General features: G+C 35.6%; 1 protein-coding gene across 4 annotated transcripts in view; it reads right to left on the bottom strand.

The window, feature by feature from the left end:
• The window catches only part of Eml4 (EMAP like 4), a 122,936-nt gene that overhangs the window by 46,775 nt on the left and 61,259 nt on the right, over positions 1 to 14,902 (bottom strand). For 2 of the 4 annotated variants that reach the window (XM_070025467.1, XM_070025469.1), the window contains 4 exons: positions 14,111 to 14,136; positions 13,890 to 13,922; positions 3,949 to 4,072; positions 1,775 to 1,924 (listed from right to left, as the gene is read on the bottom strand). In XM_070025467.1, coding sequence (XP_069881568.1) covers positions 1,775 to 1,924; positions 3,949 to 4,072; positions 13,890 to 13,922; positions 14,111 to 14,136 — 333 coding nt within the window. The remainder of the gene's footprint in view (positions 1 to 1,774; positions 1,925 to 3,948; positions 4,073 to 13,889; positions 13,923 to 14,110; positions 14,137 to 14,902) is intronic. The other 2 variants (XM_070025468.1, XM_070025470.1) reach the window with 1 other exon arrangement.

Below are 14,902 nucleotides of genomic sequence, written 5' to 3'. Positions count from 1 at the left end.
ATATATATCTTAGCCAAACAGAAATGAAGTCCTGAGTTCAATTTCCAGCACTGCAAAAAAAAATTCTCTTTAAAAATATTTTTCTACTGGCTGGGCACCGGTGGCTCACACCAGTAATCTTAGCTACTCAGGAGGCTGAAATCTGAACATCGCTGTTCAAAGCCAGTCGAGACAGGAAAGGTATTGTGAAACTCTTATCTTCAATAAATCACCAGAAAACTGGAAGTGGTGTTGTGGCTCAAGTGGTAGAGTGCTAGCCTTGAGCTGAAGAGCTATGGGACAGCTGTTCAGGCCCAGAGTTCAAGTCCCATGACCGACCAAATGATAATTTCTTTTTCTACTAATTTGATTGGTATAAATGGTATTTTGCACACATTTCTTTGATTATTAAGAAATCTATCCGTGTTTCCTTAGTTCCCTTTCCTCTTCAATAGTTTTTATGTCCTGCACCGAGGTCAACTACATTAAAAGTAACAAAATATTTAATATATTAACATCTCATATTTAGCTCACATCTTTTCAAACAAATTTTTTGCATTACAATTTCTGAAGGAGGTTAATATTTTTTTCATGGTTCAAATACCAATACTATCTTAAAAATATACTGAGAAAGCCTCTTTTCCTCCTGTCTTAACTGCTAATATTTCATTTATTCACCCTTCCCCACTACCTTAAGCCTCCAAAGGCAACTGTATAATTAGTTTTAAAAATAATTCTAGGAACTTTTTTTTTTTTAAACAAAAGTGAAAGCCAAGATAAGATTAATGTTTCTATTCCCATTTTGTTTTTTAGTGTTTTTTGGGTGGGGAATTGGTCCCTCTATGTAGCTAATGCTAGCTCAAATTTTCAATCTCGTTTTAGTGTCCTTAGTGCTGGAATTAGAAGCATATATAACCATGGCTGTTACTTGGAATTTCCTTACAAACACAGTAGAAAAACAAACGTTTTCCTGCTCTTTAATATGTTCTTGGAAGTATATCTTAGGGATTTGTCTGTATTAATACATGATATGTCGTTCTTTTCTTTTATTATATTTGCTTGTTTTGAGACAGGGTCCTGCTTCGTAGTTCAGACTTAGCCTTGAATTTTCAATCCTCTAGTATTAAACTCTTGGGTGTCAGGATTCTAGGCTTGAACCACTATGCCTGGTATCATCTTTCTTATTCTGTTTATATGGCTGCATGTTGACCTGTGGTTTTTAACTACAACTGAAAAATAGTAAGGCTGTAGCTAACCTTAACTATCAGAATGTTGCAATAATTTGTACATATATTAATCTGCAATATTAAATATTTTAATCATTTCTAAGAGTTCAACAATATTTGTACAATATCCTAATAATCATGAGTCTAAACATTAAAAAGGTACCTTATGGGATACTTATGATCCTATTCAGCCATGACCTTTCCCCCCCAGTAAAAGCTTCCACTTTAAAAGTCATGTGCATAAGAACCTACTCAGAGACCCATAAAAAATATGTCATATATGTATATCATATTATAGAAAGGAAAAGACTTAAAAAGATTTGAGAAAGCAGAGGAGATTCCAACTGCAATCTATAGCAGAATATATATTTTATTGCTGCCAATATTACACCTACCATATGAAAAGATTGTAAGACCTTTTCTTTTTTTAACGTGTATTTTACTAAACACTTATAATACCCTTATATTCTGAGTTTTCCACAAGGAAACATTTGTAGTACAATCCAAATTTTAAAAATAGAAAATGAAGATACAAGAGAGCAAAACTGAATGTGTTACATGATACCAACCATTTCACACAGTCTGTATGACCCAGGTAGTGTCGTTGAGTTCTCTCCTCATAATTAAATAGTACTACTACTGAAGCAATGAAATAAACTATTTCCCCCGTAGGAAGAAGGTAAACATTAGCTCGGCAGTCCTTTCCTCGGTAACCATATCTTAAAAGAAAAATGTTAAGGTTTTTAACAACTATTGAGGTTGTTAAGCTATTTTTAAAAGGATATCAGCAAGGTATAATGAAAATATTACTGGACTAGAACTAGAAAACTCATCCCACGATTATCACTGTCCAACTCTGAGTCTTTCATTATGTTTATGTCAGTTTCTTCATTCATCAGACTAAATATATACTGAATTCATAATCTAATAGGTATCAGGTATAGTGCTGAACATAGTTCTCAGCAAAGCAAATGTGAGGTCTATGTTCTGGGAGAAGACAAAAATAATCTTCAAATAGGTTATTATGAACATGGAAAGAAAATTAATTGATTCAAATTATGTAAGCAACCGAGATGCCCTAAAATAGAGTAAGAAGATATGTATATGAGTGCATGCAAGCACATGCATACACAAAGATTTTATTTATCCATTAAAAATGTCATTGGCAGGCAAAATGGATGGGACTGGAAAAATTCTGTTAAGCAATGTAAGTTAAGCTCCGAGAGACAATAGGTGTATGTTTCTCTCATGTGGAAGTTAAAAACATGAAAATATATGCATATATGCTTTTCATTTATATACAATCAAACTGACTAACGTATGATATACAAGTGTAGATTCTCATGTCAGGTGGAGAGGGTTAATGCTTGAATGGAGTAGAGGTGAGAAATATAGTTAATACTGTACATAAATGAAAATGAAACTAGGTAAGGGAATGGGATAGAAGGGGGATGATGATGAAAGGGATGAAACTGATCAAGATGCACTGCATTATACACTGACATGTTCAACTGAAACCTCTTTACATAACTATTAAAAAATAAAAATAAACCTGGGTACTGGCGGCTCACACCTAAAATCCTAGCTATTCAGGAGGCTGAAATCTAAGGATTGAGTTTGAAGCTAGGCCCAGCAAGAAAGCTGGTGAGACTGTTATCTTCAACTAACCACTAGAAAACGGGAAGTGGTGCTGTGATTCAGTGGTAGAGTGAGAGCATTGTGTGAATAAACTCAGGGAAAGCAAGCCTAGGCCCCCAGATCAAGCCCATGACTGACCAAAAAAAAAAAAAAAAAAAAAAAAAAAAGCTTGATAAGAGGAAATTTAATAATAAAAAAACTAAAAAGAATAAATTTAGTGGGATGCTAAGAGGAAGCATAAACAGTGACTACTTTAGATGAAAAAAGGAGTATAAGTCCATCTGAGAAAAGTGACATTTTTGTTGATGCTGTAACAAATCATAGGATTGGTGAGTTTTTCCAAGTTGATTTCTGTCTACTGCAAAGAATTTTAAGGAGTCTGAAGAGGAGGTTGAAAGAAAAATGGCAGGTGAGAGCTGAAGTCACACTATTAGCTTTTGTTTAAGAGGCTTTTCTAAAGAGATTATTAAGTGACAGTTTGTAGGTGAAACTAGAAAAGCTCTGTATTAAATTGCTATTTAAAATAATGTCCAGCAGAGAATTAGGGAAATAGAGTTAGCTTCATTAATTTAAGCTCTTAATAAAATGATTTACATTATACATTATTTCACAGGTTATACAATTTTTAATGAAAAAAATTGAAAGGGAGAGATGATAGGATTTGAACTCGGGGCCTTTTGTTTATGTACATTCTATCATTGAGCCATATATTTAGTTATTTTCTCATTAAAGTCTTACAACAGCTCTATAAGCCAGTTACTGACCTCTTATACAAGTGGAGAAAGTTAAGGTTTATAAAGGATAACCATTAGGACCCTAACTCAACCACTAGACTTTCAATTCTAGTCCAGTACCTTTCCTACCACACCATTACCAGCTGTGATGTTCAAAGAATGCTGCTTGATCTTTATGAATTACTTTTGATGAATTTAAGTTGCTAGTAGCAAAATATATGTAGCATGTAAAGAAGATTAGAGCTAGCTTTTAAATTTAACAAATTTATCAAGTAGCTATGTTTATTTTACTGTCAGATATAAAGGCTGGAAACCAATTTTTCTTCTAAAGACAAAGCAAATAGGTTTGTTGTCTTTGTAGAGAAGGATACGCCCACTCCAGTTTAAGCTTTTCAGGAGGAAGTTCTGTTCTGATGTCATCATAGTTGTCAACATCAGAAGGAATGAACATCGTAATTGGCCGACCTCGCATAAACATTTTAATATATTCTCCTTCTGTTGAAACATAAAAGTTAAGTCACATGTATTTTTGTATGATTGTACAAAAGTAGATTAATGTTAACATTATAATAAAAAATAAGACAAAAATAGCTAAAGAAGTTTTTATTTTCATATGTAGTAGTTTTATTATATATTAGGCATACAGAAAAAGTGATATTATAAAGATGTATTCTAAAACACTGTAGGACAAAATAACTTACTATTTCCTTGAGGATAGCTTTTTCCATAATTAATAATTTATCTTTCAAGTTAACACATTTCTATAATGCCAGGATGGATGCAATAGAAAAATACTAAAGAAAATTATTTAGTAATAACCATTTCTCTAACTGTTGACTGTGAACTGTTGAAAAGAGAATTTGGTTGATTAGACAAAAACCATACCCACAGCGCTACCTGATCAACCTAATTATTAATACATCAAAACAGGACCTCTAAACTAGAAAGTGCTGCACAGCAAAGGAAACCATCAGTAGAGTAAAAAGCCAGTATGGGGTTAATCTCTAGAATAAGAAATGCCTACAAGTCAATAGTAAAAGCAACAAAACAAAATGAAAAACCAGCCAGGTGCTGATGGTTCACACACCTCTAATCCTAGTTACTAACAGCCTACAATCTGAGGATCCCAGTGAAGCCAGTTAGGCAAGAAAGTCCTTACTCTCATCTCTCACTAGCAAAAAGTTGAGAGTGAACAACCAAGCACCAATAGCTCATGCCAGTTATCCTAGACTCAGGAGGCTGAGATCTGAGGATCACATCAGAAGCCAGCCTGGAGAAGAAAAGTCTATGAGATTCTCATTTCAAACTACCTACCAGCATACCAAAAGTGGGAATTGGCACTGTGGCTCAAGTGGTAGAGGGCTTGCCTTGCACTGAAGAGCTCAAGGACAGCACCCAGGCCCAGAGTTCAAGCCCCAGGACCAACAAAACAATAAGCAAGCAAACAAATAAACAAAAAGAAGTTATGGCTCAAGTGGTAGAGCACTAGCCTTGAGCAAAGAATCTCAGGGACAGATAGTATCCAGGCCATGAGTTCAAGCACCAGGACTAGCATAAAAATAAATTAATGAATAAATGTCTAGAATCAAATCAATATTTGTCATAGGTGTTTTACAATACTAAACATGAGATTGTCTCTTATTCATCCAAAATCTAAAACAACCCCTAACTCCATTTCACCTATCCCCGTCTTTAGCATTCCAAGGATCTACATACAGAAAGGCTTGATATTTGTGATTATAAATGTTTACAAAAGAATGCAAAAGGGGAAGAGAACGAAAAAAACTAAGTACAAAAGCACAGGAAATGTCTAAACAATTGGCATCTTGTTTGGCACTGTATGAAAATAGTAGTGAACCAATCTGAAAATGCAACTATCAACCAGAGGCTGATGCAATCTCAAGATTTCTAATAATGACTTGTGGTACCTAAGAAGAGAACAAAATCCAGTAATTCAATAGTTTATATAATACCAGCTAAGAAAAGAAAGACAAATTACTTGCAAAATGTCTGCATTGTTTTTTAGTCAGATTAAAAGTTGAGTGTTATGGGTGAGAAGTTCAAGTTATTTATATTGTTATTACTCACAATGGACTTGGCCTCAGGGTTTGTTCTAAGGCTAAAACCTCCCACACTATGGTCTAAATACCAAATGAAGTATATCTCTATTACTTTTGAATATGAGTGGGCATTGTTTTCTGGTATATTTAGCATAGCTGGACTTTGATAGTAATTAAATGATCACCTACTACTAAATATCTTCCTTATACAACTATTCTTTTTTTTGGGGGGTGGGGTGGGGTGGGGGTTGGTTGTGGAACTTGAACTCTGGGCTGAGCATTGTCCCTGAGCCCTTCAGCTTAAGACTAGCACTCTACCACTTGAGCTACAATGCCACTTCCGGTTCTCTGGTGGTTAAGTGGAGATGAGTCTCACAGACTTTCCTGCCCAGGCTAGCTTTGAACTGTGATCCTCAGTCTCCTGAGTAGCTATGTTTACAGGCATGAGCCACCAACGCCTGGCGTAATTATTCTTATCTATTGCTCCTTGCCCCTTTTTTGTAAATTTAATCTGTTATAGGTGTTGCTTGCTAAACATAACTCTCTCTAGTTTTTTCTTTTAAGACTATAGTTTCTGAAGACAGAGACACTGTCCTTTGGAATTTCTCCCAGGATTTTTGATCAGAAATGCATACAAAAAATGCTATCTGAATAAAAATTAGAAGTTAATAAATGCCTCTATTGCCACTTAGAAAGGAATATATGGTTAGTAAGAGTTAGAAATAGTATAAATACAATTAGATTAATAGAGACAGAAAGCTAAGAATACCATACAGATTTTATTAACTATCATGTAGCAAAATCAACTAAATGGGGAATTAAAAGGAACTATTAGTGCTTGCTACAAAAATGGCAATACATGTTATGATAAAAATGTTTTCTCTGTCTTTAAAGTGTGAGTATATTTGTTGGAGACCAAGTATATAATTTAAGCATTTTAAATTAAATTCCTGGAACTGAGAGAGAGAAACAATACATTACAATAGAAAGAACAAGAGCTTTGGAAAGACTCCAGAATTTGAATTGTAATTGTACTGTTTATTAGCTGTGAGACTTGTCCTCATTTTCTGGTATATAATACTACCTATTGCTTGAGATTATGATTACAAGACATCATACTATGAAACAATATATAAAATGACAAATATTTGTTCCTCTGCCTTTGGGGATTCTTTTTTTAAGACAAGGTCTAGAGATTCAGACAAGTCTGGCCTCAAACTCCTAACTCCTGCCTCTGTCCCCAATACTGCATACAACAAACCAAGGAGGCAGTAGCTGTCAGGTATGTGGGCCCATTATTAACAGATATTTTCATTTTTTAGGAGAAAGAGTACGTCTCTACTGTAAAATCTGGCAACTTGAAAATGTTTGCTCCTTTGTTAAAAAAAGAGGGAGATACAGCACAATGTGAAAACATACCTATTTGGACTGCATATAGCATAGGTCACCAGTTTGGCACTTCTTTCAGTAGACACTCTTTACCTTGGGAATCGGATAAAAGATGAAGGCACTCTTCTCCCTTAGTCGTTGTCGTTCTCTTGCAAACGTTTTCTTGAGACTATCAGGCTTCTTCACCTTATGATCAAAAGCTTTATGGCTGGTATGTTTATATTACTCAGCACTACTTTCTAACTGTCTTCACTGTAAACTACCAGGAAAGTCAATGGAAACAAATGGGTCACCAGACTGGTCAAAGTAAAGCCTGAGATCAGTAAAACCAGTATGAAGTATGTTTTGCTTGTTGGGTTTTGAATTTTTTTTTTTTGTCGGTTGTTGGGCTTGAACTCTGGGCCTGGGCGCTATCCCTCAGCTCTTCAGCTCAAGGCTAGCGTTCTACTGCTTGAGCCACAGCACTACTTCTGGTTTTCTGGTGGTTTATTGGAGATAAGAGTCTCACAGACTTTCTTTACTGCCTGGACTGACTTTGAACTGTGATCCTCAGATCTCAGCCTCCTAAGTAGCTAGGATTACAGGCGTGAGCCACCGGTGCCCAGCTGGTTTTGAATTTTTTGAGGTAGAGTTCTACTATGTAGCCTAGGCTCACCTTGAACTTGTGATCCTTCCACCTTTGCTTCCCTAATGCTGGAATTACAGGCACATACCTCATGTGCAACAGTTTTATAATTGAAGGAAAGAAATTTGAGTTACCTACTAGTAGACAGAATTGGATTATTAGATGTAATTAATCTCTACACTTAACTCTTGGAACAGTGAAATTTGGAACTGGGAATAAAGAGAATACAAGGAATACGAGCTTTAATGCAGAACTTGATTTGACTCAGCTTCAACACTAAAGCTCAAATCATTTTTTTGGGGGAGGGGGGAATTTCCCAAACTGGAGCTTGAATATAGGGCCTGGGTGTCCTTGAGTTTTTCTCTCAAGGTTAACATTCTACCACTTGAGGCACAGGTCCACTTCTTGCTTTCTGGTGGTTAACTGGAGATAAAATTCTCATGAACTTTCCTGCCCAGGCTGGCTACAAACCATAATCCTCAGATTTCAGCCTCCTAAGTAGCTAGAATCACAGGTATAAGCCACCAATGCTCAGCAAGATGTTTTTAATTGAATCTGGTCAGTAATGGTTTAATTATAAAATAATAATTCATTTATAGTTAGTATTTGCTTAGTCTAAGATATATAGTTGACCCACCAAAAGTGAGCCAACAAGATATAAACTTCTTAAATAAAGCTTTTTGTGTGTGTGTCAGTTGTGGGGCTTGAACTCTGGGCCTGAGCACTGTCCCTCAGCTCTTCAGCTCAAGGTGAGCGCTCTACCACTTGAGCTACAGCGCCACTTCCAGTTTTCTGGTAGTTTATTGGAGATAAGAGTTTCACAGACTTTCTTGCCCGGGCTGGCTTTGAACTATGATCCTCCGATCTCAGCCTCCTAAGTAGCTAGGATTACAGGCGTGAGCCATCAGTGCCTGGCCCTTAAATAAAGCTTTAACAAGCAATGAGACTGAAGCACTAATAGTCTCCTAAGAAAAGCTCAGGGACCGATGGATTCACAGCCAAATTTGACTAGGCCTTTAAAGAAGAGCTAACAGTATTCTTCAAACTCTTCCATGAAATAGAAAAAGAAGGAATGCTATGAAATTCACTCTATGAAGCAACTATTACACTCATCTCAAAATCAGAGATACAACAGAGACAGAATTGTAGACTTATCTTGATGAACACTGATACAGTAAGTCTCAGTAAAATCTTTGTAAACAGAATTCAACAGTATATATATTTTAAAAAATCATGCATCACGATTAAGAGATGTGAAAGGAAGGTTCAACATACACAAAAAAAGTCACATAATAGGACACAGAGTAAAAACTATATAACTGAATCAGTATCTGTAGAAAACCTTTGATAAAATTCAACATTTTATATTGTGAGAGCTCTGAAGAAGTTAGGAATAAAAGAGATATATCTTAACTTAAAGTACAAATGACGAGGCTATAGCTAGCATCATATTTAGTAGGGGAAAACTGAAATAATTTCTCAGAAAGTCAGGAACAAGACAAAGGATGCTGTCCACTTTCCCTACTCTTATTCAATGTTGTGTTAAAATTCCTAGCCAGAGCAATAAGGTGAGAAAAAGAAATAAAAGTGATTCCAATAGTGAAAGAAGAAATCAAATTATCCCTATTTGCAGACAATATGAACCTGTGCTTATCAGACCTTATAGACTCTAACCATGTATACTGAAACACTATTCACAATAGCCATATGATTGGATCAAGTGAGGTGCCCAACAACACATGAATGGATAAAGATGTGATGGATATATACACTATGAAATATTACACAGCCTTGAAGAAAAATGGAATGTTATTTCTAGGAAAATAAATGCAACTGGAGGACACTCATATATTGAGTGAGACAAGACAAGTTCAAAAAATAAGATACAGAAGCTAGGCACTGGTGGCTCATGTCTGTAATCCTAGCTACTCAGTCAGGAGGCTGAGATCTGAGGATTGCGGTTCAAAGCCAGCCCAGGCAGGAAAGACTGTGAAACTCTTATCTCCAATAAACCACCAGAAAACCAGAAGTGGCACTGTGGCTCAAGTGGTAGAGTGCTAGCCTTGAGCTGAAGAGCTGAGGGACAGTGCCCAGGCCCAGAGTTCAAGCCCCAAGACTGACAAAAAAAAAGACACAGTACACGTTTCCACTCATAGGTAGAATCTAGATTTTAAAAATACACATATTCATGACATGTACATACATATATAAAGACCCATACACATAATTATTTTTATGGATAAACAGATCATAAATGAAACTAAGGGAGTATTTAGGAAGGGACATTAAGGGAAAAAGAAAGAGGGTAAACAGTTTTGTAATATACTGAAAGTAATGATTGGGGCTGGGAAGGTGGCTCAGTGGAAGAGCGCTTGCCTTGCATGCATGAGGCCCTGGGTTCGATTCCTCAGCACCACATAAGCAAAAAGAAAAAAGCCGGAAGTGGTGCTGTGGCTCAAGTGTAGAGCGCTCGCCTTGAGCTGAAGAGCTGAGGGACAGGACAGCGCCCAGGCCCAGAGTTCAGGCCCCACGACCAGACCCAAAAAAAAGAACCCAAAAAAAAGACCAATAGAGGGATGAGGGTGTACTAGTGGGAGGCTAACAAGGAGGATAAAGGAGGCTCAATACTATTTGCAATTATGAAAATAGAAAAGTGAAGGCTGAGATGAGAGACTATTTTCATTGTATCTGTTTGCATTGTTGGAATGTTTTTCCACGTGTCTGCTTTATTAGATTCATTAACCAAGAAACTGTTGAGCCAAATAGCTACTTAGGAGGCTGAGATTTGAGGATTGCAGTTTGAAGACAGCTCACACAGGAAGTCCCCGTGAGACTTATTTCTAATAAACTACTCAAAAAAGCCGAAAATGGAACTGTGGCTAAAGTGGTAGAGTGTTAGCCTTGAGCACAAAGAGGCTCAGGGACAGTGCCCAAACTTTGAGTTCAAGTCCCAGGACAATCCAAAAAAAAAAAAAAGAAAAAAAAAGAAAAAAGAAAAGAAACTGTCCTTAAAAGCAGCTATTGATATGGAAAGGAAATGAGAATAAAGAATATGTACTAATTAAGTCTGTCAAGTCACATGCTTCTCTTAGACCCTGCTCTGGATACCATGAAGAAATGCTCGCTCAACAATTAGACCTCTATTGCATAGAAACAACTGGCCCTGAATTATTTCCTTTTGGTTTATTCTCTGTTGACACTGTTTTTTATTTCTGTACCCTTTGTTTTGTATATAAGTTTACCTGTTTTGGGGAAGGAGAGGAGAAATCACAAAGAAACAGTAGGACAAAAGGTGAACCAATGCAACAATGATACTCATTAGAGCAGCAACTTGGTGGGGAGAGGAGTTCAAAAAGAAATGTACTCATTACCTTACATTTGTAACTGTAGCCCCTCTGTACATCACCTTTACAATAAAAATTTTTAAAAATTTAAAGGGTGAAGATGGAGAAACCACAGCTTAGGGTGCTCCCCATACCCTCGGAGTATCGAAAGAAAGAAAGAAAGAAAGAAAGAAAGAAAGAAAGAAAGAAAGAAAGAAAGAAAGAAAGAAAGAAAGAAAGAAAGAAAGAAAGAAAGAAAGAAAGAAAGGAAGGAAGGAAGAAAGGAAGGAAGGAAGGAAGGAAGGAAGGAAGGAAGGAAGGAAGGAAGGAAGGAAGGAAGGAAAGGAAAGAAAGAAAGAAAGATAGAAAGATAGAAAGAAAGAAAAGAAAGAAAGAGAAAGAAGAGAAAGAAGAGAAAGAGAAAGAAGAGAAAAAATAAAAGAAGAAAGAAAAGCAAAACCTGTTGAAATTGTTTTGGGAAGAGGAAAGAGGAAGAGTGATAGAGAAGTGAGATAGAGTAGAATACATTATAAATGTGTGTGGAAATAAATAAATAAATATCTCCTATAAACTGGCATAAACTACTTAAAAAAAGAAATATGATATCCTTGGAAAAAAAGGAGTTTACAAGCCAGTTAGTAAAGATATAGCAAAGTGGGAATGATAACCATTCATTTTTCTGTTTACTACAAGAAAAAGCTTTCAAGTTATTGAAAAGATCTTACCAACATTTCAGCTAAGCCTAATTATATGTGAGAACATTGAAACTAAATGTTTCAGAATCAGGAAATGTATTATCAAATGAACAATGTTTAATAACTTTCTCCCTCTTAATTTCATTCATCAAGTGGTATTTTTAGCTTTTCTCAACCTACACTCCTAACTTGTCATTGTAGGTCTGTGATTCTTCCATCTTTTATGATTTGTCATTTCACTCCACTATAGTCACTTTTCCTCCCTCTTCTGGGGTGCATAATGAAGCTTATGAAGCTTATTGCTTATGAATATGTATTTTATAAATTCAATAGCTAACAAATGCAAATATATATCCTACGATCAATAACCTACTTGTTATTCCTTAATACAGCAAGAAAGTGCCTGCTTTGGGCTCAGTACTTAGAGCTTTCCCCATTTATGAAATTCTCTCTGTAGATATTCATGCATTTCGCTCACTTTTTTAAGGTAGTTCAAAAATCACAGCACAGAAGTGACTACTCTGTGTAAGATAGCATTTTCTACTCTCCTTAATCTTCCCCAATATATATAACTTCCTACAATATTAAGTATTTATTACCTGCTTTGTCTACATATCATCTGTTTCACCTATGTAGTAAGTTCCACTGGGTTCACACATTATAACTGCTATAAGCACCAAGTGCCTAGGACAGAGCCTGATAAAATAAGCAATAAATATTTGCTAAATAAGTAACTGCCTAAGATACGTAATATGAGACCTGTGACAACTGTTAGAACAAGACTATTCATGACTTTCTTTCCCCAATTCTTTGTTTATATGATTTATTTTAAAAGTTGCCTAAAGCAAATTACCATGGGATTTTAGATAGCACCTATTATATAATAACTTTATAAATATTTTTGATGGGTACTTAGTAAAAAACTTGTTTCTCAATTCCTAAGTATAATAACTGTTCTTCCACCCTATACAGTTAGTATTTCACTGCACTGATCTGGTAGTTAAGCAAAAATGAAGATTATTTTAGAGCAGTGCGACAGTACTGTAAGAAATATGGAATCTATTGACTGGTAAGTTCTTTTGTTTGACTAAGCAAGTTTCTCTTCAGTAGGGACTTTGGTCACTCAGGTTCTCAATATGACCAAACATTAATTGTGTAGTAATTCTATGTCATATGACTTAAGTTTTATAGATACTAATCAGATTAGAAATCTACTTAGAGAACTGTCATTTGGCTTGTCATAAAGCTACTTAACAGAAAAGCCCATACCAAACATAACCACAGTGACTCTCCATTCATTATTTCTACCACAGCACTGCCTGTTTTAAAAAATGATTTCATATATAATGCAATAAAAGCATTTTTCTTGTAAATAAAATTTCTTTTTTTTTAACCTTAAAAGTATGTCAACCACATACTGTATTATAAGGGAAGAAAAAGTTACTACCTAACTGAAGGATAGGAATGCCATCAGATTTCAACCTCACTTACAATTTCTATGTGAAAATGAATAACCCAAAGAAGACAACAGTATTTGCTTATTAGAACCAAAGTAAAAATCCACAGAATCATTTTTAACTGGTTAATAGCCCAGAGAAAACAAAGGTAACTATAACATATAGAAATGAGCTGCAAAAAGCATGCACGGAAAAGACATGATTTCATTTAGAAAAGCATGCTTCAATTAAATTTGCAGGCAATCTAAGGAAAATGCAAAACTGACATATAAAACTTACCTACTTTAAATTTAAAATACATTTATAGAAAGTCTCTGGTCAGAACAAGCCAACAACAGGAAGTAGCCAGAAATTACAATTAATATAAAAGAAAAATTTAAGAGGAAATGTTTTGCTAGACTCCTATTTTCAGTCTTAGCATCAAGAAATGAGTGATTATTTGCAATGAAGTTGGCAAGACAAGAAATTGCATTAAATTTTATCAATCTTTTAAGTGGCTTTTCTCTTTTTGTCCTAAAAAATGGGAAAAATGTATTTTATACTTCTTTGTATTATTCTTTTTATTGTTATATTACAATTTATTTTTACTGTCTCACAAAAATAAGATGGAGGTATTTTTAAGTAGTTGGACTTACTAGTTCAAATTACCATGATACTTCCTTTGGTAAGAGGAAAATCATATAGTACCAATAATGAAAAGCCAAATAAGAGATCCAAGAAGAAATTAACTCAGAAGGCGACCAACTGCGTAGCTTATTCTTACCTTGGCTGTTTTTTTCACGGGTTGACATTTTTGCTGGTTGAGACAAAAACGAAATATCTTACCAAAAAAACCAAACAAACCAACTGAGCATTTTCTTAAATGACTACAGTAATGCATGTCTCTTTCATTACTATGAGCTAATAATAAATGGAAGTTGATATTTTTATCAACTACCAAAAACTTAAACTGAGCAAAGTAATTTTAAAAAAGATTTAATTTACCTTGATTGATGATGATATCTTTATGCCTAAAAAAGGGAATTCAAAGAACACATTTATTTTATAATTTCATATGGCTAAGCATTAAAAATCACTTGGTGGTTTTACAAAAATCTGAGGCCTAGGGCATATTCAAGTAAAATTCAGCCAACCATGTTTTTCAGTTTCTCATTAGTTTCAACTACTATACACTGTCTTATGAAACAATGAGCCAGGCACTAGTGGCTCAAGTCTATCTCAGCATCTCAGGAGGCTGAGATCTGAAGACCATGATTCAAAGCCAGCCCAGGTAAGAAGTCCATTAACACTGCTGTCTCCAATTAGTCAGCAAAAAAATAGAAGTAGAGCTGTAGCTCAAGTAGTAGAGTGCTAGCCTTGAGCAAAAAAGCTCAGGGACAGTGGCCAGGCCCTGAGTTCAAGCCCCAGACCTACATCAATTAAAAATAACAACAGCTGGGCGCTGGTGGCTCATGCCTGTAATCCTAGCTGCTCAGGAGGCTGAGATCTAAGGATCATGGTTCAAAGCCAGCCCAGGGAGGAAAGCCCATGTGACTCTTATGTCTAATACACCACTCAGAAAACCTAAAATGGCAGTGTGGCTGAAGGGGTAGAGTGCTCACCTTGAACTGAAGAGCTGAAGGACAGCACCCAGGCCCAGAGCTCAAGCCCCATGACTGACCAACTCAAACAAACAACAACAACAAAAAAAACGAACAAAAATCCACACACATGATATTGAGAAGAAAAAAAGAGGGTATATAATAGAACATGAATTTAAAAAAACTTCAAACCGGG

This window comes from Dipodomys merriami, unplaced genomic scaffold, assembly GCF_024711535.1.
Source record: "Dipodomys merriami isolate MVZ:Mamm:240054 unplaced genomic scaffold, mDipMer1.0.p SCAF_17, whole genome shotgun sequence".
NCBI classification, from domain to species: Eukaryota; Metazoa; Chordata; class Mammalia; order Rodentia; family Heteromyidae; genus Dipodomys; species Dipodomys merriami.
The sequence above is the reverse complement of the archived record's forward strand: the minus strand, read 5'-3'. Positions and strand labels throughout refer to the sequence as shown.